The sequence below is a fragment of the Camelus ferus genome, chromosome 19, assembly GCF_009834535.1.
Source record: "Camelus ferus isolate YT-003-E chromosome 19, BCGSAC_Cfer_1.0, whole genome shotgun sequence".
NCBI lineage: Eukaryota > Metazoa > Chordata > Mammalia > Artiodactyla > Camelidae > Camelus > Camelus ferus.
The window spans coordinates 27911740-27925106 of NC_045714.1; the positions used below are offsets into that span (position 1 = coordinate 27911740).

Sequence of the window (13367 nt, forward strand, 5' to 3'; positions counted from 1 at the left end):
CACGCTGGGCTCCTCTCTGTTTTGCACCTGAAGAGTGAAAAGCTGCCTGAGTTCATCCTTGCTGAGAAACAGGCAGTTGAAAAGCCTTCACCTGAGACTCAATGGGTAGTAATGCAATTAGAGACCTTAGCAATCAAAGGCCTCAAATCTCATTGCTTTCCCGGGGTGGGGGGAACTGAGGTCTAGCGAGGTTGGGGACCTGTCACACAGAGTTTGCAACAGCCAGGACTAGAACGTGGGGCGCCTGCTAGCTGGGCTGCTGCGTTCTCTGCGTCTTCTGGGGATGTGCCAGGTTTATGCCCCAATGCTGCCCTTGATGTGATTTTTCTAAGGTGAAGAACTGGGAGATCAGCAATTAATAAGAAAGGAGGCCACAGGAAGCTGCTGTATGACAGTGGCACCTATCCGAGCTGTGCCTCCTCCCGGCTTTGCCTAGAAAGTGACATCTTTATAAATCCGAGAGCAGCAGTTATTTTCCAAATCAAAGGCAGATTAAGCCCTATCCCTTTGTGGGTGGTTCCTTTGTTCTTGCGCTGCTTCAGATTTCCTTTTAAGTTTCTGCTTCATAGAATTAGCAAATGAATCGCAGGAAAAGAGGCTCAGAAAGGAAAGCAGCGGTCCCCCCCGCTACTGCCTACCACTCTGCGCGTGCGCACACATGCACACACGGTACACACACGCACACTGCACAGGAGTCTTCAGGACGAGGGCGACGCTCCCTGTGTCCCAGGCGTTTGGGAGGGTGCTGGCCACTGTCAGATGACTGCAATAATCATAGACCTCCTCTCACATCCCCTAAACGCGCTCGCTTCCCGGAGCAGGCTACTCCCAGGTTATCGTGCAAAAAGCGCCTAAGCGGTTAAAGACACTGAGAGCCAAGGAGGCCGAGTGTGAGAAGTTCGCCACGTCCGCGGTGCAGCAGAGCCAGCACAGACACGTCCGCGAGTTCCTGGAACCGCCCGTGGGCAGCTCTGCCTCCTCCACCCAACATCCCCAGATGCCTACTTCCAGTGCTCTCTCCACCCGCCGCGAGGGGTGGGGGCAGATTCCACGTGCCATCTTTAACCTGTTTGTCATGTCAGGGAGGCCAGAATTCCCTTCATATGCTCATACAGACACACATGGATGAAATTATTGCGTTTAATTGTCGAGAACTACTCAGTACTGGGGTTGAATTTAATCACAAGCAAGTAAGTTTTATTGTGCAACATGGTATTACTTCATGATTGCCATTACAGTTACTTATCAAAAATCATCTTAATTCAACAAAAATCAGGAAAACCATATATTTGGTCCCCAAGCACCTGGTCGGGCAACTAAAGGTATGGTATTTGACAGATTCCCCAGAGTAACTATCTTCAACCAAGGTAGAAAGCCAACAGCCTCCGCGGAAATCACCAGGAGAGCCCTCTTCCCCCACTGGCCTTATCCTCTCCTTTGTTCTGTTTAAACTATTAAAAATTACTTTAAATAGTTGTGCCTGCCAAGGGGATGAAACTAGTTGTGTCGTGTAAATGAACCTCTTTTATGAGTAAAAAGTAAAATTGTTTAAAAAGTTCAATGTGTATGTCACTTTTCTTTAAAGCAAGTGAATTAACCCCAAGGGATATACATTCAGCCCTTTGTGGGACACGCTACCTAAAATTGTATTCTCCTGGTTGGAGACTTTCTCCTCCTTGAAGGAATTCTGAGGGTTTGAAGACTGTGTTAAAATAATCAAAGGAGCTCTGCATTTGAACTCTGGGCCTTATAAAACTGTGGGGAGGATGGATATAGAGAAAAGAATCATGTTCTAGTGGTATTGTTCCGAGGTCGCAGAGAGCTCGCTACACTGTCAGACCACACACTGTTGTAGTGGTGTCCTCACTGTGCAGCGACCATCTCCTCTGGACTGAAAGGGACTCAGTTTAAAGCCCAACTTTCTCACCATCTCCTCTCTCCTAAGGCTCCCCTCTTACAGTGGGCACTGGCCGAGGTGGGGGCACAAAGCCAGTGGCAGAAAATTAGGTTTCTCTCAAGTACGGACCTTCCCTAAAATAATACCAGGACCGAGAATCAAACCCTTCAACCAGGACCCAGCACATGTGAGCTGATAAGAGATATTGTCTTCCAGAGAAAGCAAGGCCAATCTGATGTAGAAAATTCCCAGATGGATGGACAGTCTGCCGGTCTTTGAGCCTGTACAGAGAGTTAAGGTGACATCCAGAAGGTTCTTCCATCTGGAGATTCTTACTAGCATCAAAACAAGAACTCCAACAGCAGGTCCCCTGCATCTCTGACACGGAGAGGGCTTCCTCCGCAAAGTGCTTTCAGATCGATGGGGCACTTCCCTTGGGGAGCCACGCCTAGGCTCTGCCCGGGCAGCCTCCTCTCTGCTCTGCGTGGTCACTGAGCTGAGCAGAAGGCATGGGGAAGGGCTCACCAGGCAAGCATTTCAAGGAGAATAAACAAATTAAAGCAGCCCTGCTCCTTCACAAGCCCCCATTCACTCCAGCATCATTACAGGAAGGCTTTCCAGGCTCCTCCAACGGGGACACATCCCTAATGCCCAGCCCTGTCTCCCACGTCAAGGCAGGAGGTCGCCCTAATTTACCACCCCACCTTCTCCCTCTGACAGCAGGAATGGATGGGCTGGTGGTAATCCTCCCAGGCTCCCACAGTGGGTTTGGGAAAGAGCCCTTCGCACTCTTCTCACCAGCTGAGCATATGAAGGAGGAACAGAAAAGCCCTTAGGAGCCACAGGGCCTAGAAAAATCCCAGCCAATCCGTCACCTGCCTCGTCTGGAGAAAGGTCTGCCTGTCCATCCCGCAATTCCAGGGCCGGTGGAGGGAGGGGTGTGAGGCGGTGGGGGGAAGTAAGAGCTAGGGCTGCATCCTCCAGTGTGTGTGTGTCCATGAGTGTGTGTGTACAAGCGTGTGCCCATGTGTGTCTGTATGTATGTGTCCATGTGTGTGTGTCCATCAGTACATTCATAAGCATGTCTGTGTGTCTGTGTGTGCCCATGAGCAATGAGCATGTGTGTCCATGAGGTGTCTGTGTGTGTATGTGTGTCCATCAGTGAGTCCATGAGGATGTCTGTGTGTCTGTGTCCATGAGTGTCTGTGTGTCCGTGTGTGTGTGTCTACACACGGAGACAGGACTAGTAATAGAAGAACCGGCGAGAGGGCGTGGGAGCCTGGGAACTTATTTATAAAAGCTCTTCTGCCCTAAAGCAAGTCAGACTCCCTGCTGAGGAGTTGCTTTTTCTTCCTCCCTTTCGAGTCCTGTTGCTGAACTGACCCCTCTCCCAGCAGAGGTCAGCGCTCCTCACCTCAGACACACTCAGCCTTCCCGGGCTTCATCCCTTAGAAGCCTGAAGACGAGAGAATTCTTTAGCTCTAATTTCTGAAAGAAAAGCTGCAGTAAATCTCGTGCAGCTGGATTTTTTTTTTCCCCTAAAGAAATGTATGCATGTTACGATCTTCCAGGAACTGTGGAAAAAACAAAAGCAAGCATGAAATGTGTCCATCGTGAGTCCCCTCCTATAGCCTACGTCGCCCCCTAAGATCAGCCAGGCTGGGTAACGAACGAGGTTTTAGGAAACGTTACTGCACATAAAGTGCAAGGTCAGCATCCCCTCCTAGATGACCCTTCGGAGGAGGAGAAATTCTCCCGGTTTTCCCACAGGGTTATTTCACATGCGCTTTCTGAGCCAAACTATTTTAAAAGCGTTCTTTCTCCCACCGCCCTGCCAAATGCGAACTTGAGATTCACATGCACTTTTCAAGAGCTTATTAATGATATTAATGATCATGGATCAAAGGTAAACCCCAGACAATTATTTCAGGGCTTTAAAACCTCATCTTCTGTACGAGGGTAACAGCTTCTCAGTGCCGGCAAAGACGAAGCTGGACTCAGAGGTAGCGGGTCGAAAGCGGCAGGAGTAACATCAAGGGGCCTTTGGGAGAAGAGCGAACACGTGTCCCTGTAGGATTACAGTGTATGCCCACTGACACCTCGTCCCCTAAGCCTTTCTGGCTCGGCTCGTTTGAAAGTAGGTGCGCTTCCGATCTACAGAGAGCCCCTCTTGCAGAGGACGCTCCTCACAGACCCTGCCACTTGTCACATCCAGTATTGAAACACCCCCACCCCCACTTTTAAACAATAGTTCTCAACCGCGGCACCTCATGAGAATCCTTATCTGAGGAGCTTTTTAAAAACTGCCAGTGCCCAGGCCACATCTCCAGGATTCTTATTTAACGCGAAGCCGCTCAGGTGATTCCAGTGTGTGGCTGGGTGTCAAGGACCCACTTTTAAACGGATGGAGAAATGAACACATGGGGTGGTACCATCTCAGGGTTCCATGGAGCCAAGCGTGGCTCTTAAAAGTACCAGAGATTATCTGACACATGAAGAAACTGAGGCCCAGGAGGTGAAGTGACTTGTCCCAAAACATATGAACCAATTGGTGGCAGAGCACAGGGTTGGCAGCACACGGCACCAGGCGGTCACCCAGCACCTGGCAGGGGCAGGGCAGCTCTCCCGGGACCTGAACGCCAAGAAACGGGCTTTCCTTCGCCAAGTGCAGTGGATCTCGGCATCTCATGCATGGCTATTCAGATGTATGGTTCCAACTTGATATTGAAATGCTTCTGAAAAATTAGGTACAGGATCTGAGGAGAAATATATTTACAAGCAACCAGAGGGGGCTGGGATCCCGTCATAAAAGGCAGGGCAGAGGAAGAGCCAGCCCAGGGCTTCATGCGGTGCTGAACAAGGACTAGATCCACTTGGAAAATGGAAATGAATCTGCTTGGGAAATGTCAAGATTCTCTGGAAAGGAGTCAAGGTCGCATACTTTAACCCCTCACAAGAGGCGTCTCTCTTAACTCACAACTGGGAGCAGAAGTGGGAACACAGCTGCATTGGAAAGACCACCCCCAATCTTAGGGGCCAATTTAATCACAACGTCCCACACAGGGGGTTCCGACCTCAATCTTTCGGGCCCAGGGTTCAAATGCAGAGCTCCTTTGATTATTTTAACACAGTCTTCAAACCCTCAGAATTCCTTCAAGGAGGAGAAAGTCTCCAACCAGGAGAATACAGTTTTAGGCAGCGTGTCCCACAAAGGGCTGAATGTATATCCCTTGGGGTTAATTCACTTGCTTTAAAGAAAAGTGACATACACATTGAACTTTTTAAACAATTTTACTTTTTACTCATAAAAGAGGTTCATTTACACGACACAACTAGTTTCATCCCCTTGGCAGGCACAACTATTTAAAGTAATTTTTAATAGTTTAAACAGAACAAAGGAGAGGATAAGGCCAGTGGGGGAAGAGGGCTCTCCCGGTGATTTCCGCGGAGGCTGTTGGCTTTCTACCTTGGTTGAAGATAGTTACTCCGGGGAATCTGTCAAATACCATACCTTTAGTTGCCCGACCAGGTGCTTGGGGACCAAATATATGGTTTTCCTGATTTTTGTTGAATTAAGATGATTTTTGATAAGTAACTGTAATGGCAATCATGAAGTAATACCATGTTGCACAATAAAACTTACTTGCTTGTGATTAAATTCAACCCCAGTACTGAGTAGTTCTCGACAATTAAACGCAATAATTTCATCCACTCAAGTCCCCTCTGTTAAAGCTACATATTGACATATATTTGTTCCTTGTCTTGTTACTACAGAAACCAAATTAGAGGGAGTTCTTTAGATTTCTGAGAATTTAATTATACCATTAAATTATAACATCAGTGATATATAGTGTTAGACCTCTGTCCTAAGTATCTGAATTAACCCCATTTTACAACACTTAATTTATCTTTTACTAAGGAAAACTTTAAGCTATTTAACAGAAATCAGCTTAACTTCGATTTCTTACTTGCCCCAACGTGTTTCAGTTCATTTGTGTTTCAATAACAAGGATCAGACTCTCTCGTCCTGACAAACCAGGCATGGAAATTTCCCCATCAGAGAAAAGAAGACATTAAAATGAGCTCCATAGCCGAGTCATAGCACGGCACACTGAAGGTTCTGGCTCTTAGCAGAACCAAAGGAGGACCTACTCACCAGAATTTTGTGGAAATACCACAGGGGGGCCTGCCAAGAAGGGATTCAAGGAAACTGGGGACAGTGACACTGTGATCCCAGGCCAAGCTCTTGTTACCTTGTGGGCTCTGCCCTCTCCGAGCTCTTTCTGAAATCAAAGGCCACTGATATGCCCAACAGTTCATGCTAAAATCCCAACATGACACCCAAAGCAAACACATTAACAGTGGTCCCACTGATGTTCCCAAGTTATATCCTGAGATAGCTCCTTCAGTGAGAAGTTATATTCTCCAAAAACCAAAATACAGAGGGTCTTTAGGACTCTTGCTTTTTATAAAGTGAAACGCCTTTTCCTACTTTTTTTTTTAATGTTAAAATAAGTGAACACAAAGCTGCAGTGCTCACTCCTTTCTCCCCAACGTCTGCTCCTCTGTGGGTAACAATATGCAAGCATATCTGGATGACCATTAACCTCCAGAGGCCAAGGAAAGAAGATTGTGTAAGAAAAATCACACTGCCTGTTCTCAGACATTTATTTATGGGCATTCAAAAACAACAACAAAAATACCAATTTATTAAAAAGTCATTTGAAAGCACGTGGAGGCGACTTAGAAGCCAAGACACTGAGAAAGTTACAGAGTTCAAAGTTATAACCTTAATCGAATTGGGTTCCTATTTCTTCCAAGCATCCGAGTTACAAAAACTTGAATATACATTTAATTTGGGGTTGTTAAATAAGTGGCTGAAGAACTTGTTCTTTTTAACTAAGAATACTGACAGGCTCTCAAGATGCTGAATAATTAAGATTATTAAGAAAATGATAACACACTGACTCCCAGCAGCAGAGAACTCACTCCTCATTTCCCACCTAACAAGCAACAAAAGAACCTGGCAGCCATTTCCCCTTTTGTACATCCAAATATCCAAAGAATCAAACAACCACTCAAGTCACAAGAGATCCAGGGGAGTTTCAGACACGTGGAAGGAAAAGGCTTAAAGGCGAAATTCCTCAAACACATGCTGCCGGCGCGCGGAAGCGGACAGCTGTTCCGTGAATCCCGTCACGGTCCCGTGTACGTGACGGTCTGGGAGAAAGACCCCATCCATCTGCAGCCAAAGCCGCTATTTCCCCTCTTAGATCACAGTCCGTACCAAACGCCGATGCCCAGACTTTTCTTGAAAGAAAAATCATTAAAAATGCGAGTATGGGCTTCAGCCACCAGGCCTAGGTTAACTGACAGAATAAAAACGCAATAAAAACTTTCTCTGGGGCCTCCAGTTCAAATGTCTCCTTCTAGTTCGGGGCCAGCAGGCAGCCCCTGTACTGGAATGGCTCTTGTTGGTCCCAGGCTTTCTTCCAGGGAGCTCACTGCTTCCTGGCCTGTCACCTGGGTTATTATTTGTGCCCTCTTGGCTGAAACGGTTCCAATAATTGTTTCTCCTTAAGCAGATTCAATGGCACACTGTGGTCCTGTCTTCAGTGAAGAGCACGCTCAGAGTACAGGTCACTCTAAGAGAGGGGGCCCACGGTGGGCCACGTTCTCCCACCTTCTCCGCGGGGCTCCACTCTGTGCAGCCTGCCCCTCCTGGATGAGCAGAATCCGCTCCGCTGTGGCTGGATTCTGTTGGGCTCCCTCTTCTCCTATGGAATCCCCTGACTGGAATCACTTGGGGCCAGGGAAGAAGCTGGGGGGGGAAGAGGAAAGGGGCATCAGTGGTCGGGGCCATGTTCCCGGTGGGGGTGGCGAGGCTGGGGCCATAGGAAGGAGACAGGTTTCCTGGAAGAGCACCTGCATCCACGGCCAGGCATGGCACACGAGACTTAACTTCGTGACCTGAAACGGTGCCACGAAACACGGCTGCCTCCTGATGAGTCCTGCCCCACAAACAAGTGGGGAAAGGAGACCCGGGAAGGACAGACGGAGCCGGGAGACGCCACTAATCAGTCTTAAGCATGAACTTACACTGTGTCTGTTTCCATATTCTTTTATTTTGCTGGGCTTTCTGGGTTATTTTTTTTGCTAACGCCTACATGTTGGGCAATATACTTGATTTTCCTTGTTACTAGGGAGGGACTACTTCAAAGGACCACCCAATGTTGAGCAGAAAGAAAAGATGTATTTGATGAGTGGCCTTTGAATATGGTTTCTTCCCTACTTTAGAATGAAATTGGGCTAAGGAAATCTATCGTAGGTGACCATCCAAAATAAATCACTGCAATGATTCACTGCGTGACATTCCAGCAAGCCCACTGGAGACAATGGCGGGTAATACAGCAAGTGGAAAGCTCCTGTTTGGAAATTTAAACTGCCTGCGAAGACTTCCAAATGGGAAACTGGAAACCCTGGCCACTGAGTTCCCTCCCCTTGGGTTCTGGTCTGTCCTGAACCTCCCCAGAATCCTAGAGGTGGGAGCAGGGACAGGGACATGCCTGTCCTACAAGCAAGAACGAGCCTCCCCTGTGTTTCCACTAATGTTGGTCTGGATTATATGTAAACACTCTGCAACTCTTAGGGTTGGGAAGAGCTCCCTGGGGCTGCAGCAGCCATACTTGAGAACCTGGGAACAGAGTGACTCAAACCTGAACCCAGGCGCTTTACAAGTTTGAGGGGGCAGGAGGGGGTGCATGTCTGTGTCCACACATGGGCCCCTGCTGATGCGCCAGGGGCCATGGCAGCCAGGCTGGGGGAATAAACACTAGGGGGTCTCCAATTAGCCCAGTGGGTCTCGAACTCAGGCAGGTTTCAGAATCACCCAGGGACCCAGGCTCTGCATTTCTAACACATTTTCAGACAATGATGCTGGGGCCAGAGGCAGACGGTGTGGACCACTAGCCTGTTCCTTCCCTGCAGCCCCACTCAGGCTGAAGAGCAGGACAGTAAACTGGATCCCTGGCCCTGGACAGCAGCACCGCAGCATCGGTCCTGATGTGGCCCGCGGCGTGGTCTGCACAGGGATGTGATGGGGAGGCACGAGCCTGGCTCCCCCACGTGGTTCTTCATGAACGCTGTCACCGCTGACAAAGAAAATGGCGGCTTATCATTAAAGTAAGTTCCTGATCTTGTCATCAACTAAGTTGGAAAAGACCCTGAAAAGGAATACGTGTGTAACTCTGCTGCACACCTGAAACGAACACAACATTGTATACTTCCATAAAAAAATTTAAAAATAGACAATAAGTAAAAAGATCTCTAAAGATAGTTACAAAGGGTGATGAGAAGGCAGCAATGCTCTCAGGAAAAGCACACAGGCTCCTGGAGGTGATCACCTGGAAAGCTCACAGACAGGAATTTTCTATTTGAAATAATCACTCGGATTCCTTTACCATCACAGCATCTATACACACTGCTCATTCCTCACAGGTTTGGCCACTGGACCCTCCACTGCAACTCTGCCCTCCTCCTCCGTAAGTTACAGGCCTCTTTCGGACTTCTTTCTTTCATCGGTTGGGCTGCCCAGAGCTGGAGATAATCTTTCAGTGTTTGTGGCCGAGCCAGTTTGCTGTGCCTGTCCTGGCTTATTTTTCGCAAGATGTCTGGGGGAGAGATTTTCCAAAACATGCAACTCTTCATCAGACGTGGTGTTTGCCAATTCCGGTTTCAAGAGGAACCCCAGGTCTTGACAGCTCTGAAGTTGGCAGGACCCTGACAGCTTCCCTTTCCCTGCACTGTTATTTCTCTCTGGACTAATTGATCACTTCCAAGAGAAACTCTCTGGCGGTGGTCGGAGGCTGCGTTTCTGTGGTACTCTGGCCCCTCGCGGACCTTGTCTTGGACCCGGTGATGCTGACTCACAGCTACAGACAGGGCTCCCGCTCAGCAGCCCTGCCTCCAACCGCGCCCCAGGATGAGGTTTTCGCTGGCGGCTGGTGTCTTCTGGCGGGGTCTGATGAACTTTTTCCAGCTTTGGAACAGGAAGCCCCCAGTGGCTCTCAGCTGCCTTTATGTAATGCTCGGCCCACGGGCTCTGATGGGGAACTGGATGGGGCCTGTTACCCCTCCTCCCTGCCACCTCTGCCATCACTGGGTCACTGGATGTTCCTGCAACGTCCCTGCTGCTCCACGATTTGCTCACGATGCTGCTTTTTCAGTTCTGTTCACACTAAAACAAAGAAAGATTTTTTTTGTGTGTGAAGCTGTTAAGTCTGGTTTCCTCCCTGTTCCTCTTGTCACATTTTATGCACTTGAAGGAGGATGCGTGTCCTCCCCTCCCTTCTCCTTACCCCCTGGCAAATCTAGAAAAATCCCAAGTGCATGTTTACACACGCATTTTCCAAAACACTAGGATACACTTTATTAATCACCGGGTTATCAATGGAGTATTGACGGAGTTCATATTTTAACTAAGGCAGAGAGGTGTTCATTTTGGAAATTAAGGATCAATATTGCCTACATCTGATATATTGATTTTTTTTCCCAGAATTAAATGCTCAAATACGTCCAAAGTACAGGCTGTGTGTGTGTGTGTGTGTACAAACATGTTCTTGTACACACACACACACACACAAACCCTATTTCTACAACACATACAGCAGACAATGCAAACTGTACTCTAAATATAAAACTCACTTGGGGGGCAGGGCAAATGCTGCTGGGGAGATTCAGAGCCTCGAGGCTTGGCTCTGGCATATCTTTGCAGCCTTGTGAATGGCCTGAAGTTTCTCAAACCACCAACCACAAAATATCAAAGCTGAAATATTTATTTTGGCTCAGTGTTAGCCTGGAAACAAATACATTCACGTTCTGACTGCTGCTCTCAAGGGCCCAAGGATTATCATAAATGACACTGGGGTCCGAACACACATCTTAGGAAAGGAGCGTATTTTTCTCCAGCTCTGTCTGGAGTCGCTCAGAAAGTTGCACAAAACACCGTCAACAGGTGCTTTTCATCTTCAAAGGGCTTGTAGTTAATTGTTCCTTGCAACACACCCGTGAAGCAAGGATCCCCACCCCGCCACCGTCCAGGGAGCACGAGGAAGAGCCTGGAAGGCGGAAAAGCAAGCGTGCAACTTTGGGTCAGGTCGGCAGCAGAGGGGCTTTGTCAGTGCTTTTGTCCACGCACTCCTGCTGAGTTCCAGACTTTGCGTTATGTGCCTGGCCGTACAGACAGCTCAACACGAAGAAAAGGAAACACACGGGACCTACATGTCTTTCAGAGCATTTCTCCTGAGCTCTGCGCCAGGAGGAAGGGGACTCAGCAAAATCCTCAGCTGCTCAGGGCAAGCCCTTCCCGTCTACTCCGAAAGATGACAAAGGTTCAACCAAGCGAAATCTGCTAGCCGAACGTGAGCAAAAACAGTTACACTCTGAACGCCCTGGAGGACAGACTGAATTTGGTCAGGATTAGGTGAAACTGCATGGTGTTAGGCTGTTTCAAGTTTTTTCAGTCTAGAACTTTTTTTGTAAATTGTCACTCCTTTTGGACTCCTGGCACACACGTTTCATCCATCACCATGTGTCACAAACACGTGAGACTGTGAGGGAAAGGATGGCGATTTCAAGTTGTCTGGGAACTCTCGGCCAGCGTCTGATACCTCTGCGGCCCCAACCACGATGCAGCCCACAAGTCAGGAGCCAGGCAGCCGCAGGCCTGTGGGCCTGACCTTCCAGAGACCTGGTGGCATGGCGGTCTGTACCCTGATTATCCTAAGAATTCTCTACATTTACTCTATTTACAAAAATACCAAAGATGGCCTTTGCAATACTAAAGACTGCGGAAGAATTAAGCCTTTTAATACTGGTACTTTGAAAACTAGAATTTGTGATTCCTGGTTACTAAAAAACTGGAATTTTTTTTCCCCTTAAACTGACAGCATTAACATGGCTTTAGATAATTCTGAGACTACCTGACTTTCTATACTTAGATGTTCTGATGGAAGCTTCATGAGGAAATAACTGTAAAAAGCAAAAACTTCCCAACCATCACCAACACCGACCCATTTCAGACTTTGGGAATTGGCTTCTTTTTGTTGGCACGTAGATAATTCAGACAATTCAGGTATTAGCTCCTTTCATTTGCTGGTACGTTTATAAGTACCCTTCTCCATCACACTCCATGATAAAATGTTGCTGTCACAAGAAACAGTATTGATAAGGTATCAGTAGATCCTTGCTTTATTTTAATTTAATTTTTTTTTTTTGTTGTTAATGGAGGTACTGGGGATTGAACCCAGGACCTCATGCATGCTAAGCATGCGCTCTACTGAGCTATACCGCCACCACCCCAGTAGGTCCTTGCTTTAGACTTACACTGGAATAAGAACGACAGCCTCAGAAAGCCTGGTAGGTGGCAGCCGCCAGTATGACACCTGGGTGTCCCACAGAGGGATGCTATGAGCTTTGGACAATCACTGCCTTGCACCCTGGGTACCAGCCTTTAGCTCTCACTAACCCTGCCTACGGTTTCAGACCCGGATCAATGTCACCCAGAGTCATATCCAGTTGTGAATGAAGTCAGTTTCTAAGGTCAGTGAGCAGAACACTACGGCTTTTATTGAATTATACTGCATTTTGGTGCTTCTCCCTTTTCTTTCTCCTAAGATTTAGCAGTTAACCAGAAAGAGTTACTTTAAAAGTTAGATGACAGAGACAAAAAAGGGAGAGAGAGAGACTGAGATTTATGTGTGAAACACTTCTAAACATGCCCTATAAGTACAGTAGATTTTCCCCTTCCAGCCACACCCTGTAAGTGCAGCATTTTCAGAGCTGAACAATTAACGTAAGGAGCATGAGTCAGGCTTTGAACAACTCTGTGGGAACCAGAAAGCCTTTTGCTATTAGGAATGATGTAAATTCCCCAAGGCTGGAAGAGGTCCACAATGGAGGCAGACAGGGTCATAAATGGCAACAATGGACACTGCACAGGCCACAGAATGCAGGACACGGTGACAGCGACAGCCTTCACATCTCGTATTCGATTATTCACCCACTGCCTTTATTTATTTATTTTTAAAGTGGAGTTTAAAGAACACTCGGTATTTCCTATGGGAACTTCAAAAACAACTCCGAAAAACAGGACAGTCGACTCTCATCCAGAATTCATCCGACCGCAGACAATGGGGGAGGATGTCCTCAGAAGAAAAAAAAACAACAGAAAAAGTGACAGAAGGAAATATCCAGTTCTAAAAGTGCAAAACCTGTGACTTTGTTCCCCCTCCTCAAAAAAAAAAAAAAAAAAGAAAAGAAAAGAAAAGAAAAGGCAAAGTGTCCAGCTCACAAATTAAAACCACATTTGGCAATTTGTTGAAGGCGGCATATTTACGTTTGTATGAAGACTGGGTGGGCGGGGGGAAAAACAGAGATCAGACTCCTTCAGCTCTTGAACTGTCAGATCTCA

The 13367-nt window shown here is 47.5% G+C and overlaps 1 protein-coding gene across 1 annotated transcript in view; it reads right to left on the reverse strand.

The window, feature by feature from the left end:
• Positions 1 to 9965: 9965 nt before the first annotated feature.
• The window catches only part of SLX4IP (SLX4 interacting protein), a 169681-nt gene continuing 166279 nt past the window's right edge, over positions 9966 to 13367 (reverse strand). The window contains exon 6 of the mRNA XM_032461827.1: positions 9966 to 10133. Coding sequence (XP_032317718.1) covers positions 10119 to 10133 — 15 coding nt within the window. The 3' untranslated portion in view covers positions 9966 to 10118. The remainder of the gene's footprint in view (positions 10134 to 13367) is intronic.